General features: G+C 39.9%; 1 protein-coding gene across 9 annotated transcripts in view; it reads right to left on the bottom strand.

The window, feature by feature from the left end:
- The window catches only part of DENND1A (DENN domain containing 1A), a 154,054-nt gene extending 137,528 nt beyond the window's left edge, over positions 1-16,526 (bottom strand). For 2 of the 9 annotated variants that reach the window (XM_033518416.1, XM_033518417.1), the window contains exons 1-2: positions 15,230-15,938; positions 10,598-10,668 (exon numbers count right to left, since the gene is read on the bottom strand). In XM_033518416.1, coding sequence (XP_033374307.1) covers positions 10,598-10,668; positions 15,230-15,408 — 250 coding nt within the window. In that variant the 5' untranslated portion in view covers positions 15,409-15,938. Of the gene's footprint in view, positions 1-1,396; positions 1,584-10,597; positions 10,669-15,229; positions 15,956-16,377 lie in introns of those variants that run through there. The other 7 variants (XM_033518419.1, XM_033518418.1, XM_019008418.2 and 4 more) reach the window with 6 other exon arrangements.
- Between the last annotated feature and the right edge of the window lie 908 nt (positions 16,527-17,434).

The following is a 17,434-nucleotide window of genomic DNA, read 5'->3' as shown; positions in this document are numbered from 1 at the left end:
CTCTTTGTCTCTTCTCATTAATTTTCTTTTGGTTTAAAAAAACACAAAGGCTGTTTAAACTAAAAAATGCATAGAAGTTTAAACATGGTAATTATAGTCGAGCTGCAATGAGGTCATTAGGTTTTTAAAACTTTGAGATAAACAAAATTGAGATGTATGACTATTTTAAAAACATGTCAATACTTAATTTTAATTGTCCATGTGATTGATACTCACTGTATTCTAAGGATTTAGTCTAGATAGAGAATTGTTTCAAGATGACTCAGTGAAGGACAGAATCCCATGGCTGGTGTAGAGCAAAGCAATCAAGAAATATATCAAAATGAAAAGCTGTAGTAACTATTGCTGGATGCCACATTTAGTATTTCGAAGTGCAACAAAACACGCTTTTGCCATCCATGCAAGAGGGATGGCAAATTGTGAGATTTACTACTCTTTACCTCTATGGTTCATTAAGGAATAAAATACTGAACAAGTTAAATAATTCTATTTACTCACTACATCTATTCTTGTTTATGAACACTGCCAAGGTACACAGAAAGCTGCACACTTCTGTTTTATCATGCTAATTCCTTCCAGCAGAAAATACCTTAAAGAGGTATCTTTAATTACACCATATTGATGCAAACTGTGATACACTGTAGTGGTAGATATTTTTAGCAAATAATTTCCAAGTAAATTTTCCCAAACACAAATGAGAAACAATTTTTACCACTACTGTGTACAAAAGAAGATGATGGATCATCACAAACAGAAGGCCTTAAGCCACAAATACACAGGGCAAGTATAACCTGATCCATAGTGTAGAAGGAATTTAATCACAATGGAGCAAAATAAGCATATTTATAACGCTTTTCTGTGTGCCAGGATCACCTCTAGATAAAATGGAATAAGTGGAGATCAATATATTATTTTGTAGCAAACATTAAAAAAAGTATGAATGTTAATGCATTTGTGGACAGAGGTTACAGCTTTAAGAGAGGGTTATTTACTCTAATGAATCTTTTTTATGTGTTTGATAAACTCCTCAAATTAAACTGAGTCAATGACCAACAGACAAGTACCAGATAAAACCAGAAACTACTTAGGTGCAAGTGAAACACAGCTCCAGAAGAAAATTTCATACCCATTTCAAAGAAAGTTCTGGGGGTTGTGTTTTGGTTTTGGGGATTTTTGCATTTTACTGTTCCTCTGCCGTGTTTTGTTTATTAGGATTTGCTCTGCCCTTGCCCACTGAGTAGCTCTGTCCTACAGACATACAGCCCATCCTACAGCATGTGCCAGCTTCTGCTCCACCTGAGCTGCTCCTCCCCTCCTGGGACCCTTCCCCGCTTGTCAGATTCACACAAACACAAGCACACCACCAAAATAACACCGAGCCAAACAAGCAGCTTACCAGCAGGAAACACCAGCACCCTGACTGCCTGTGCCCATCCTGCGGTGCTCGATCAGCCATTCTGCCTTCACGTTCTCACACCCGGCTTCAAGTCTGCATTAAGTATTTTTGATAGGTGTTCCTCCACAGAGTGATAATCTGCTTTTAGAATCTTTGGAACAGAAGATCTCAAGGATCTCCAAAGTATCTGAGAGACAGAAATTAGAGCCATTTACTTAAGGGGTGTAATAATGTAAGAATAAATTCATGAAGAGGTCATATTACCACTATTTATACTCATAACTGCGTAGTTTCAAAGGAAATGATTCTTCAGGGGACCCAAATATGGGATTGAGTTAACACCTGTAGAATGCAATGGGACTTGTGAGTCTAATTCCTTTCACCACCACTTAAAATCCCATCACAAATTCTGACGGTGAAAATTCCAGTCAGGAAAGTGTTCAGAAAAACTCTTCAGACTATAGTCCATTCCAGATAACAGATTATCAGTATCATTTGTCTCTTCCCATCCCTCTATTCAAGCTTATCATCCTCAACATGGAAGTTCCAACTTCCTTGGTTTCTGTCTCACTCTTCCATGAAATAAGTAATATTAAAAAGTATATAAAAAGCTGTTTTCATCTTAAAAAAAGACATAAAAAATCATCTTCCCTGAGGCCGCTGCCACATTCCCAGGAGCTAAAAACCTGTCAGCATGTGGAATTCTGATGAATGGTTTACCAAACTTGCTAGCCCCAGAAAGACTAAGTGCAAATTGTTTCTGGTAGCACAGAAGGTGGAGTTCAGGATTTCTTTAGATTTGACCTTGGGTTTTGACAACTGCTGCTGAAGTAAAACGATAGTCTTGCATTAATTTTATACGTATTTGACAATAATCTAACCTCAAATCATCTCTTTTAAACTCCATTTCAATTTATAAAAAACCTAACACCCAAACCGCAAACAAACAGAAAAAATCAACACAAAACAAAACCAACAAAAAACCACAGGAAAACCTCACAATGTCACTTTTTGTTCATGACAAAAAATACCACACCAAAGGCAGGCAGCCTAGTACTGCCTTGGGCACTCTGACAGGCCTCTTTTTGAATTCCAGTTTACATTCTCTTGTTGCAAGGAACTCCTGTAACAAAAACAACCAGCAATAAAAATAGATCTAGTTCAACTTTTACTTCTCCAAACTTGCTTTGCCTGAGTGCCACACTTAAAGCAGTGCTCTGTTAAGTGCCTCTAAAGCACTTTGTAGTGCTCTGCTACAACTACCAACCTACATGACAGCAGACTAAAGACAGACACAAATTCTAAACTCCAGTATTTCTATTGAAAACGTTCATAGAAAGCATCATCCAACAGTGGATAGACCAGTCAGTCACTTACGGGACCGTGTTAACTTCAGGGAAAGGAACCACCCAAAGTCGCTGTTCTTAAATCTCCGGGGAGTCTCCTTTAAAGTCATTACTACTTTGTTTCTTTTTCACCTGAATGACACTCGCATTGAAAGTTCTTTACAGCAATGTCTGCATCTACGTTAACTGCTGATTGCAGATGCACTAAGCTTTGAGCAGAAGTTAACACTCATTAACAAGATTACCTGTTGTGATTGAGAACAACCAAAAAATAAACTACCTTGGAAATGCTTATGACTGAGAACGAGCTAAAGGGAGTTAAAACTACTCCCTTAAAAAAAGTCTCGTACATACACACCTCCCTTCAACATCAACGCTTGGACTCTGCTCAAAGTACAATCTCTTTGCAGTTACTGGCATAGCAGCCCTATACTCTTAAAGCAGCACAGTAAGAGAGAGTTAATTGCAACAAGTGCTTCACCAAATTCTTAAATGCTTCAAATGCTGAAATCTTCAACGTTTCAGTAGTATTGGGTATCTAAATCGAGCCTCTCAAGAACTCTTTAAAACGAACAACCACTCAGATTCATCTATAAATTCAAGAAAAACTCTAAGTATTAGCCAGTGAATGAAAATAATTTGTTAGAATCACTAGAAAAACCCTCCGTTAGAAAGTTTCAGTTAATTCCAACCTGCAGTTAAAAAGGCACTAGCTGTCACTCAGTTTTCTCACCCAACTCTATCATGAAAAGAAAAACTGACAGATCACAGGAGCTTGCCTTTGTAAACCAATTCGGGAACTTTCATGCTTCTTATTTGTTAGGTTAAAGGTTAAATTGCTGACCTCTGCCCTCCTGCTTAGCAGCCTTTCCCTTTTTCTGTAAAGCTTTATTTTGGGGCTGTATTTACATGGATTAGTCTCTTTTCACGCTAAGAAGGAATCTGTTCACAGCCAAAGCCTTAGTTCTGGTTGTACAAAAAGCAGTCACAATTATTCAGCAGCAGACAATGACCATATTGTGGATTTACAAAAAAACCACCTCAGCCATGGCAAGTTCTGTCCTTGCTGCACAAAACAATAGAAGAAAAATCTTATCAAGCATTCAAGAGAAAGCAAACAAAGCAGGCCCACTGTGAACTTGATGAAGATGTCAAGCTCCTTTAAAAAAATATAAATCAACAAAAGAGTTTAAAGTCTTGTGAGTGAGACTTTCTGAGCTGAATTTTTCTCTCTAGTTAAAACAGTGCCAGCATAGCAATATACTGCAGATCAGTAAATACTTGTGACATAGGAAAGACTGTAGACAGAAGTAGTTAAAGCATGAAGGAAAAAGGCCAAAAAAGAGCTCTCTTCCCACAAAATAGCTCACAGCAACAGAGAAACACTCAGCTAGATTTGATATTACTCGTTTGGGGGTTTATTCAATCTAGTACTATCAGATAAGAACATGCCTAAAAATGTGTGAGATAAAATGTATGATGACTTGCAAAATGACAGATTCTAGTATTTTTTTCATAAGCCGAGTTTCTCTTCAAATTGAGTTCTGTATTTCATTTATACTGTAAAAACCAAACTGTGAAGTGTCTTCACAGAAAACAGCTCAAACTGAGCTATTGACTTACCCGGACACTGCAGTCCCAGCAAGCTCTTTGTTAAAATCTTCCACCTTGTTTGTACTTAGAAACAAAGCAATCAAATGGAAACAGAAAAACAAAGCAGCAGCTTAGGAGAATTAGAATTCCCAAATACCACCTATCTACTTAGTTTGGTTACTTTTCCAATCCTGCCTTAGAAAGTTTGGTGTAGCAACACAACACTGCAAAGATGGGATAGGAAAACTTGTGATATGAGAATTCCAGCCCCTTCAACAGAAAGCATTTAATGGAAAGAGACCTGAATTCTGTACTTCCTTTGATATTTCTAAACCTTCAGCATTTTATCTATTTCTCAATACTGAATGAGCAGATTAGAACCAGTAAAATGCTTTCATCTTAAAAAAAATAAAGGCTGCTCTGAGAGGTGCACGGGTAAGGTTTGCAAACCTTCGAATAACCAACTCTTAACTTAATCCTAGTCCAGTAACTTTGCTTATGTTCAAGGAAATCCTTCATCAGTACAGGAGGCACTGCTCTGCTATGTAATATTCTAATCTATGACAAAAGATAATGGCAGCAGTGTGCCTGACAGAGACAGAAAGCTGCTAGCTCTCTCTACCTGTGAAGGTCCTACCACAGAAACCACAGTGACAACTGTAGAATAATTTTAAGGCCCAAGTACATCGTGACTTCTCCCAGTAGAGCTAAGGACTTCGATTAGTTTAAGTTATACATTTGTGATCTACTGGGAAGGGGGGGAGGGAGGGAAAGAGCTATTACAACCCAAGGCTAGAACATGAAAAGTAAAGAAGGAAGTACTTAAACTACTCACAAGCTTCTAGTAGGAACAAGATTAGTAGTACATGCTACTCTAGGAGCCAATTCAAATGCAAATTTCATCCTTTCACTCAAACAATGATAAACTACCTCAGAGTTAATAGTTTCCTTCTAAGATTCATCTCCCTTTTCAACTTAGCGGTATGTTTTCGAGAAAAGAAAGAAGCACATGGAGAGTCTTACAGCGAGACCTTTTAAATTCTGTCATAAAAGAAGTAGCATAAACTACATTTCCTTTCCCAATCCAGTGAACATTTGTTAAACTTTAACATACTTACACTTTGTCCATGCGGTCGCGTTTAGGCTTCTAACTTACCATGGTTTTTTAAAAAAACACTCAGAAAGAAATCCTTTAGCTGTACTAAACCATTTCAGCTTTTCCTTGAACACACAGCAAGAATTTATGCTACACTCACAAAAAGATGAAAGATGAGGTCCTTGGAGAGAAAGGCCTTTTGGCACACTACATGGTAAAGCTACAGATTTGACATACTTTTATAATGTCTGCTTTGGCAAGAACACAAAAACCCCACACAAAAGCATGGTACGTCCTCCCAGACAGGGGTGTAGGGGGTGTTTTACTCTTGTGAGCATTTACTTTCAAACGCTCTTACTTCAGAGACTATTTTGATCGGTTACTTTAGACTAACAAATTCTCTTTTGCTATATGAACAGTTTGACAGTCAGACTACAATTCTCCTCACAGCCCTTTCTAACAAGAGAAAATCTTTGGCTGAGGTCCAGCAACAGCCTTAAATTTGTCACATCCTATTTTTGATGAATGATCTGCAGCAGTTTTAAGATCATAAAGTGCTTTGAAAGTGAAAAGAAAAAATTCACAAGTAGTAAGCTTTCACTTTCTTTATAAAGGCATTTAAACTAAATTTGCTAGGAGATTCTTTCTACTTCTGCATCTCAAAAAACTCGCACAAAACAACCTTCTGGCTGAGATTAAAAACATAGGAAACAGTTGCAATGCACTTCTCTACAATGCCTCTATAGCATAAAACTGGCTATCTAGGAGTGCTAAAGTGAGCTGAAGCAGTTATTCTTCTGTGAAAGAAACAATACAATCTACCTAATTTATCCAATTGTAATTTACTACCTCAGCTTCTATGAAGTTTCAGAATTACAAAATGCCATGACAAGTACAAAAATCACAATCTTATAAAATGTTTTTTCCTTCCTTTACACAATGATTAAAAATAGGAAGAGAAATCCAGTAAAACAGCAGTATTTCATAAAAAACTTTTAATTATCCACATCATGTAACAATTACATTGCATGAGAGAAGACCATGCACCAGAGATACAAAACTTATTAGTTTTACTTTGAACCAGTATTTTCCCTAAAATATTTCATTTACAATAAAACCATGGTTATTTTTCTCTCTTTTTCTGAAAGTAAATGTGTGGGAGTTGGTGAGAAGCATTAGACTTGCAAAGTTCCTGTGCTTGACATACTTATACCTGACACACACAACACAGATTTCTCACTAGATAAATCCCATGTACTGTCACTGTAAAAACACAGACTCTTGTTCTTTCTATTCTAGTTTGCAGCTTCTCACTTTTGGTGAGGAGGATTCAAGCTCTAAAGCTGCATCCCTACAAAGAGGAAATCAGGGGACAGGAGGCCTCTAAGGATGAACAAGGAGCTCCTGGACAAACTAAACACAGACAGCTTCCAGAGGGTGGAAGCAGGGAAACATGGCCTGGAAGGAATGCAGAGGAACTGCTTGAACAGCCAAGCATCAGGTTAGGAAAGCTAAAGCCCTGCAGAAGTAAATTTGGCCAAGGACACCAAGGACAACAAGAAAAGCTTTTATAGGTACACTGGCAATAAAAGAGAGACGGGGAAAATAAGTGTCCTCTCAGAAAGAGGAATTCCCAGCTTCCATTGAAACACCAATCATTAGCCAAAAAAATTGTTTGGTGTGGTCTTCTCCTAAGGAAATATATTTTTAATAAGAAATATTCATCTTCATACAGCCGGTCAGAGTTGCTATCCTGCTTTCTACTTCACAGTTCTCAAAAAAAAAGACATTACATTTACTTAAGTAATAAAAATCCATAAGTTTCCAAGTAAGACCTAAGAATTCAACAAACAAACAAAAACCACCTTCAAATACAACTGAATACTGGAATTGTATAATGTACCAAAGACTTCATGTGCCAAAAATACACAATGCTGAGCACAATCATTCTTTCTAAACAATCTTGAGGGGAAAGGACAGTGAGAGCACAGCAAGCTGATCCAGTGATCATTTCCACTCAGTTCACACATTTCACTGCGATTTGGCAAACTTCTGCCTGGACTGGAATTAAAATTGTTTGCTTTTTCAACTTCTTTGGTTTCAATGAAATTTTTCTCTTTGTACCTTAAGTGTACAAAATATTCCCCGGATAATCCTGAAGCTTACACTTCTACAAATCAAATCTTAGTATCTGGATAGGATAATTGAGGCAGGAAGGGACCTTGGGTGTTGCTGCTGGTGCTGAATAGATCACACAGATATAGGTCGAGGTGTGGTGAAGAGAAGAGAGAGTTTATTTTTCTTCCCAGGATTTATAGGCTTCTGACCACAGCCAGAGATTGGATGGTCAGGATAACACTTTCTCACTGCACTGGCCATGAGAGATGCCCGTCACAAGATGTGTAACAGAAAGAATGTACACATATCTATGTTTACAGTTACTGTCCTGGAAAAGTCTTTAGAAAACTATGTTAGCAAGCTCAGAAGCTGAGTTTTCAGGGCGACACTTGGGAGTTCTCTACTCCAACCTCCTGCTCAAAGACAGGCCGGGTGTGAGGTCAGACCAGGTTCTTCATGGTTTTGAAGCAGTTCAGTCTTGAAAACCTCCAAGGATGGAGAAGGACAACATCTCTTGACTGACCTGGTGTGATTCTTGACTCCTCATGGTGAACAGGTTCCCCACATTCACAAGAATGTCTCTTGATTCAGCTGTTGCTGCACCTTGTCCTCCTGCCGTGCATCACTTGGCAAGCCTGGATGCCTCATCCCAAGGAACTCCTCAGCTATGGAAGGCTGCTGCTCAGCTTCCCTGGAGCCTGCTCCAGGATGACCCAGCCCAGAACTCCTGTCTCCTCATACTGAAGTGCTTCAGCTCACTCACCATCTTTGTGGCCCTCCATTGAACTCAGCCTGGTTTATTGGTATCTTTCATGGAATCCAGAACAGATTTTTCCCTTCTGCAGTTGACTGTGAACTTTGAAACACGTTAAAACTTAAAATTTCAGTTGATACTTCACAGTCACATGGCTAACATCCTTTGCTACTTTCTCACTTTTCCAATTTGCTCCCCCATCCCACCAGGGCTGACGGAGCGGGTGGCTGCGTGGGGGTTAAACCATGACAGCTACACAAATTCTTGAATAACAAAATAAAGGCAAGTTTTACCATCACACAAACCAGACAATCCCCCACACTAGGACATTTACAGATTTGGAGCAATTCTTTCTCCTCAAGACCAAGTCAGAAGATTGATACCAGAATAAGGAGCATTTTAAGTATCAACAGCACTATTCTAGAAACAGCTGCCTTAGTTAATTTTGCGATCAATTAAATGAGGAGAAATAGTTTTAAACCTGACTGATAATTTGCTTCTTATACAATTTTTTATGCATTTTGCTTTTGTCAACAGTAGCTGCTCCTTGCCATGTAACATACATTCCCTGACTGCAAGAAAAAGAAAAGTTAATCTGTAGTCTTAGTGTTTTGGCATGGAACAGACAGTCAAAAAGTGGACACAGACTACATGGAGGTTTCTAGGTGTGTATTTCTGGAATGATGATTGGCCTGGGATACAACTGTTAAATACAGCTGACGCTGCAGAGAACCAGACAACCTTCATTCAGAACAGAAGGACAAAATATTTGGGTATACACAAATCTAAGGCTTCTGAAAATAAAGTATACCACTAAAGTATAAAAAAATTGGTTGGGAAAAATCTCTTAAAAGATTCTTCAGAGAGAGTAACTTCAAAATATATGACTAGTAAAAACAATTATTAAAACTCTTCTTTTACTCCCTAAAAAGAATTTCTGAAGATTTTGCACCTATAAGTGCATACAACAATCCTAAAAACACAACTAAGTGAAACTCCCACAGAATCAGTTGGTTTATAGAACAAAATGTATACTAAATTCTCCAATTAAAAACCTGTAAAGTAGTTTCCGTGCTTTTTAACCCACCTTCCCACAGCAGGGAATTAATCCCTGCAGGGGGATGCAAACAAACTTCAAAGAGAAGATTATACCCAGACACTAGTACTGTACAATGTAATGTTTATGGTCAAATTTGTTCAGATTTTCTGGCACTAGAATCCAGGTCAGATGTGCAGAAACAAAGACCAGTTATTAAAAGGGCTCCTGCAGTTCCATCAAATAGTTGTGATGGCACAGAGCAGTAGGACAAGCCAAAACTGTATTCCAGTTACAACTCCTATGGAGGCTTTGGCAGGGAAGGAAGGAGCTGCAGCTATTTGACTTTCGCAGACTGTAACAAATACAGATATAAAAGGAAGTAAGTGGCTTTCCAGTCAATAAAATACAAAAATCCCTTATATTGGTTCATTACACGATACCACACATGTGATTGTTTATTAAAAGACAAAAAAACACTACTTCAGTATATGCTGACTAATCATAATTATTTCATTTTGCCAAACTTCCTTTTTGTACCATTCCAGAGACTGAACTTTCATAAAAGTATCTTGAGCTAAATTTTGGCATTATGAATTTCAACTTTTGCTTTTCCTGCTTATTTGATCAAGTTTCTCAGGTGAGATAAAAGTGCAATCAAAACTTCCCAAATGTATTTACATGTTGGTTTCTGTGGTTATGGGACTTCTCTACCATAAACACAGGAACGCTTACAAAAAATAACATTACAGAAAAATACTTGTGTAATTATGACTTAATAACAGTGGTAAAAACAGTTAACCAAATCATAAACTGCATCCATGCCTAGTTTCCAGATAAAGTCATTTGATCAAAGCAAGAATTCTGGGAGCAGATAAAAATACTTCTGTAGAAAAGTAAGAAAGAGGAACTAAAAACAAATTCCAAAAAAGATGTTTTAAGAGTATTTTTGGTTTAAAACTACCCTTTTTTTACATGAGCAGCCATCTGAGAAAACACTTCTTCAACCTAATCAAGAAAAGAATTATTTCTATTTTAAAAGACAAAAAGACAAAACAGTCAAAGAAAATTGTCCACAATCTGGTACAGAAACATAAATTTCTCATTTTTAGTCCTAACTGTAAAAGATTCCACAGAACCAGTAATTAAGATACTTTTAAAAGCTAAAACAGCATAATGTTAAATATTTTTCACAAAATATGGTTCTTAATAATAGTTTTAGCCAATAAATAGGTAGGACTATTGTGCAAAACAGTACCTTTCCCAATGCAACTGATTCCTGAGTGGGTCACTTCTGCATACACCTCAAAGGTAGTTTCTGGATTTTGTCTGAAACAAAAGGAAGGTATTTAGCACACTAAGAAATTGAAGTGCATTTGCAATGAGGCAGTTAGAAAGGGTTTTCAGCATGCACACAGTACAATGACAACTAGAGAATCTCCATTTCTCAATTTACAGCCTTGGATGATTTCTCATCAGACCTTTGTAACGTGCTAAATACAGATATTTTTTCAGGAAAAAAGAAGTCTTGGAAATTTTTCACCAAACTGAAAAGTCACATTGTCCCGACACTGAACAAACAGCACCCAGATTCACATTTTCGTTACTGTGACCCTTGAGTTCAACTTCATGACATCTATTTGCCCAGGAAAAGGGGGGAAAAAAAAAGTATCTGCAGTCAAGAGGAGGCAAAATCACTTTCTGCACACACTACTGAAAAACTTAAGAGGCTGTATTTAGGATGAAGACAGTGCCCCTTTTTAATACCTGTCAAAATATTTCTACCTCTTTGTCAAAAAAGGCCATGCTGGTGAATGTTACAAATGCACAAGGTTTGGTCTCATGAGACTCCAGTGTCTTAAATCCAGAAATTTGCCAGATGCATAGAAATAAGTGTGACAGTCAAAAACCATACCAAATTGAGCTACAAGATGTAAATGATGCTTGAGGAGAGATTTACTTTGCTCAAGAGTTATAAATATACCAGTAGTAAAAGTAAAAAGTTAATGATACTACTTCAAAACAAACAAACAAACCATTTAGTGTATATTTTTAGTTCTTACTAATTTAACTCTCTAAGTGATGCTCTGGAATTACATGTCATAATGAGCACGTAAAGACAGCAGGTGATTATAAAAGAAAGAATATTTTCAGTTAACTCCTGACTAACAATTTTAGCTACTCCATATATTTTTTACTAAGATTAAAGAGACTGTAATAATGAAATAAGAATTTTGCAGGTCTAAATATGTGACACTTTATTCTTAGACTCTCTGGTTAAAATCAAGAATCAAAATTGCATAATTACTGTTCCAAATTTATGGCTGCTTGTATAGTGATAATATTGTCTCTTATGTGTTAATGCAAACTAACATTAGAAAATTTCTGTGGTATAATTTACTTGTGAAGTTTGTAACTTCCTTACAGCTAAGGACAAAAATAATGACAAAACCCATAAATATACATACTAGAATTCCTAACTGAATGATAATTTAAAAAAATTAAACTCATCTTACCCAACATTTCAAACCAAACATATAAGCATGTCAAGGAGTTGAGCTTAACTCTTCAGAGAATTTCTATTATTTTTAATCCTACTTTAACACCAAAAGGATTAAAGAAAACATTTCTAACCATGCCACAGGCCCACTTAGCCTAACTCAAGTGGCTCTAAGCCAAACCCCACACCTATTTAAACTGACAGAAAAGCTCCCATTGCTTTCAGTAGCACAGGATCACACTCCTCGGTTTTACAGAGCACCTCTCAGGAGCAACAATGGTTCGCAACTCAATTAATGGTAATTTAATTTGCCACCAGTTCCCAAATGATTTGTCTTAAGTAGCTGTTTTTTCAGAAAACTACACTCATAAGTTATGAGAAATCCAAAGTCAGCTATTATTGTGCAATATAAACCAAACTTGCATAATTCTTGCTGTGCTACTCAAGTTGCAGCACATAACCTGCGGCTACTGGGGTTTAGCTCCATTCCACAGTCCTGGTACGGGGTGAGGATGGAATGATACCCACAGAGCACCAGAAATGGATTTTTCCTTTCATACTCATTGTTGGGCAGCCTTATCATACCCTCCTTGTTTGTGTTTTTATTTTTAGCACCAGGTTTCCTTAATTAAAAGTTAATAAACTTTTTATTTTTACAGCTAATGGTTAAAACAACAAACACCTTTTTAGTATTATGTTAGAACCCATGTTCAAATTCTTAAGTGAAAGCACTGTCTAACACAGCTGGCAGGAGCACAGACTATATTCCAAAACTTTCAGACAAAAAGACATCACATTTTGTATTTTAATTTTCCATGACAAATGTCCATTTATTTCTATGAACAATGAAATTAAAGTAGGCTTCCCAAGTGAGAAATTCAGTATTAAAGGCTGCATTCAACCAACACCTCAGTATGAGAATGAAGTCATTGTTGGATTGTGGATATTTTAAAACTTTTCAGAGGCATTAAGGAAACAAGTCACTATAAGACTTCATACAGTTTGCAAATACAGCATAAACATGATCAGAAATGTGTATTCTGTGGTCAAACATCACCTGTGCATTGCACAGAAACCCCAACCCCTGCAATCCTCCACAGCACAAGAGCCTTAAACACACACACACCAAGTTTTCCCTCTTCCCAAAATTCACTTACAGACCCATGGTCACTTATCAAGTGAACAATAAGATGCAATGAAAACAAAATACATAGGACACAGAGGTACAAAAATACATAGTACCTCATTTATTTGAGAACTAGGTAATTTCAGAAGGAAATGCAATACTTCTTCAAAAACACACTTAGGAAGGAGCTGTATGAGAAATGTGATAAATGCTAGTTGTATGAATTATTTCAAATCTCTGATGTAGAAATAACATGTTTCAAAGCAATCAATATGAAATTCAATCTAACACTGAAATAAGATATTTATGTACATTTTATGATCAAAAATGATAATTTTTACCAATCCATAAGAGATTTATTCAGAATAAAATTACATCAAGCCCTTCTCTGAAGCTGGATGGCTGGAAGTACATACTTTACATATCAACAGCCTATTTCAGTTTTGTGTAGGAGCACTTTTTGTACACATAGGAAAATACAATAGCACTCACGACAGAAACTGAGGCATAAGAGAGGAGTCTGACACTGACTGATAATTAGTTGTCTTGTAACAAGACTTAGTTGCTCAACTCTTGCAGAAAATAAATTATTAGCAGAAACCTGTAATCACCAATTCAGAAACTACAGCTTGATTAATTTCTATATATTTAACTTTTTTTGCCTTGTATTCCCTAGGTAGATAATATTTCATCTTAGTATATAACAAACATTCTGTTAAATCTCTGAAAGCTTTCCCAGATGTACACTTGGCATCTATTGTGTCACCTCTGGAAAGGGACATGCCAACTGTTTTTTCAGTGCAATGCCATTCTGCTGATCAGATTGATATTGATACATTATTGAAGATAAATAAATAAGAAATCCTTTCTGTAACATGGAGTACAAAGGTTCCTGAGCAGTGAGAGCAGCAGGCTAACCAGGCTCCTGTCCTACCTCACCTGGCTGGCACAGAGTGCCTGGCACGAGATGTGCCCATGCCCGACAGAGGATTAACCCAGCACTGTAACCAAACATCCAATTTAGCTTTTTTTTTTGCCTGCAGCTATACTGGAACCAAAAGCTCACAGGACTGCTGGCAATTTCTTGATTTCTTTCACTTCAGTTTGATGCAGCTACTGATACCTTTCTCTAAGCAATCTTTCACTCAAATGACTCATTATTACACACCCGTCAGAAATCTAACTGACAGCTATGCCCAGGTTTCATGCAGAGTCTATCACAGTGTGTGCAAGGATCCTGTGCCAAGTGGTTTAATACCCCTCATAGTTACCAATCTACTGCAAGAAGCAAGGGATCTGACTGCTGGATGTTTACTGGGGCTCCAGCACATACTGGTGACACCTCTAAAGGTGCCTCACCCTACCCACTCACCAAACAGTTCTCTCACTCACACTTCCAACCTGTTCCTATAAGGAAGTTACTTACCAACATTAAAGTCTTTGCTGGAATAAACATCCAGCTCAGAAAGGCAGACCAGAAAAGCCTCTTACACAGACAGGCTCTCTCACTCTATATATTTTAAGACTGTTTTGAAATTTTGTCCTTGCACTGCTTGGGCACAGTGCTCTGTCCAAAGTGGAAAAAAGCAGTTTATTAAGTGTTGCTCAAGGCAAAGTTGCTTAATCACCCAGTGGACAAAATGCTTTCTCACAAAGTCCAAGAAGAATGAAAAGCAATGTTTACATGGGTTTATTACCTCTGTTACTCTGGTGATTGGGAAAGATGTGGGTTTTATCTACAGTCCTAAAAGACAAGTTCACACTGAAAGACTTTGCACAGAAAAAGTCCTTAACTCCACTGGCTGCACTAAGTATTTCTAAAAACTACATCTTCCTGACACCAGTTTCTAGCTGGAGCTCACCTGCCTGATGACGTTCTCATTTAGCAAAGTCTGCTCAAAGCAACTGAAGTCCAATCAGCAATCACAAACCCAAAGATAGCAAACACAGCTTGTAGATGCAGAGTGCACACAAAAGAAGCTGCATTTAAAGTAAGCATCAACCTTCTAATAGATTTAAGATAAGGTCATCATAAGAAGTAATTTTAGATCATAGCCTTGATCTTAACCATCTTGAAGTGATCCAAGCAAGGGTGACTGCTGCAGGGTCTGAAGGAGAAAGTTAGAGATACAGCCTGCTCTGCTGCCAAAATACCTACAGTTTTCAATTCTACTTGTAAGAGTTTAACCGGTTTCTCAGGCTTTAATTTCTCTGCAGCAACAGTTGAGAACACATACTCCAAAAAGGTGAAAACTCATACTCACAGTATGCTTAAGGAAGGAAGGAGTGAAGGAACGTTAATTCCTTTCTGGAACAAACCAATTGCCACAGTGCTATCATTACAAACACTCATTATCCGCTTACATTTTCCTAAAACACATGCCTGAAAAGATATGTTTTCATCTATCCAGCCTATGGGCTTGGGAACATGAAGATGTGTCATCACACAAACTATGTCCCCTCCAGTCTTGTATTCAAGTTAAACAAAAGAAGGGAAAAGTTAAAGCCCAATGTAATCCTGAAGAACACTGTGTTCAAGAAGGAAAAACAATTGCTCAACAGCACCTGCTGAATAAAACAGGATCTACCTGGGTCTCTCCACTCTATAACTCTTTCACACACAGAGATGTCAGCACTCCTTGCTTGGCAATAGCTTTATGACACCTCTACCTGTGTCTGAGAAACTGAATTTTCCTGGAATGGCACAAGAATAAACTGAGACTTTTAATGTGACTATACTAACATACCAACAATGCTTACTGGTAAATCAACCAACAATTTTATGAAAATTCAAAAAAAAAACAACACTGAAGGCATAGATCTGCAGGCCCAGCACATCAATCACTTGCATCACTCTTCTCCTTCCCCCAAACCCCTTAGCTAATGCACTTTGACTATCTCCCAGCCCGACTGTAGTCCTTCCGTCAGCACACTCTACCCTGGGCGAAGAAATTTGCACTCCTTCGACCCGTCCACACCCCTGAAACACGCGTCGGCTGTGCTGGCAATGAAGATGTTCCCAACACAGCACCCCCACCCTCCCTCAGGCCTGCACCGATAACATTGCACTGCCCTCCCCGCCTGGCCCTGAGAGCGGGAGGGGCAGCAGGCTTGGTGTGAAGCAGGGTCGCCTCTCGCCCCTCTCCTGGGGCAGGGCCGGAGGGTCCCGCCGGGCTCCCGGAGTTGGGAGTTGGGCTCGGACGGCCCGTCCTGCCCGTCCCTCCGGCCCACGGGGCAGGGAGCGCTCTCTTCCCTTCCTTCTCCCTCTCCTCGCGCAACCCGAGGCCCGCGGGCTCGGCCGGGGTCCCGCCCGCGCGGCCTCACACGGAGCGGAGGGAGGGCGGGGAAGTCTAGTCCCCTTCTCTCTCCCGAGGGCCTGAAGCGGGGCTGGAGAGCTGCGGAGGGCACTCACTTGATCCTGGATCCCATGGTCTCCGGGGGGCCGCATAGACCCGGGGCGGAGCGAGACACGGGCGGGGGCCGCAGGGCCGCGCTCTGTCCGCCGCTCGCCCCTCACTCCATCCCGGCCCGCGCCGCGGCGCCCCGGCCGAGTCACGGCGCGGGGGCTGCCGGGAGCTGTAGTGCGGCGGGGCCCGGAGCCGGCGTGTGTGCCTGTCTGGGCGAGCCGTTAGGGAAAGGACTGGGCTCTGCTCGTGGTGCCGAGCCACAGGAAAACAGGCAACGGGCAGAAACTGATGCACAGCAAATGCCACCCAAACACGAGGGAGGATTTCTTCACTGTGCGAGTGACCGAGCACTGCAACAGATTATCCCGAGAGGGCGTGGAGTCTCCCTCGCAGGGAATATTCCTGAACCGTCAGGATACAATCCTATACCATGTGCTCTCATGACTGTCTGGGCGGGAAGGTTGGTTCAGATGCCCCAAAAGGTCCCTTCCTACCCGACCTATCCTGTGTCTCTGTGACTGCGGGGCAAGGGCAACGAGGAGTTGCAATCTCCCCTCAGGGAGATTTAGGCGGGAACCCCGCGGCGGGACGGGCCCCGCTCCCCTCAGGGAGATCCCCTGACCGGCCGCGCTCCCTTCAGGCCTCCTCAGCTACCCGCCGCGTTTAGCAGCTGAAGAGCAGCCTGGAGTGACACAGAACACCAGGGCCGGGCAAAACCGCATCACCAGCTTGATCCCGTGCTCTGGATATCCACTGATAGCCAGGCCAGGTAAGGAACAGGACTGGCCCTCTTGGAAAACCCTGTGCTGAGGGGAGCCATCCCCATGGGCACAGGCCAGAGTCTCAGGCAGGAAGAGGTATTCGATGTCCAGAGACTGCTGAAGTCAAAGGAAAGAGACAGAGGGAGGGGCTGGGAGGAGTCCCCTGGCGGAGCTGTGACAGAACATTGAGCTCTGTGGGGACAGACCAAAGCGGCTGAAAAGGCAGTAAAACATGACTAGAGAGAATCTCAAGGCCAAGGAAGGTCATAAAGGTGTCTGGAGATTTCTCAGAAATGGAATG

The sequence above is a fragment of the Parus major genome, chromosome 17, assembly GCF_001522545.3.
Source record: "Parus major isolate Abel chromosome 17, Parus_major1.1, whole genome shotgun sequence".
Lineage (NCBI taxonomy): Eukaryota > Metazoa > Chordata > Aves > Passeriformes > Paridae > Parus > Parus major.
Note: the sequence above shows the minus strand (reverse complement) of the source record. Positions and strands in the feature narration are given on the sequence as shown.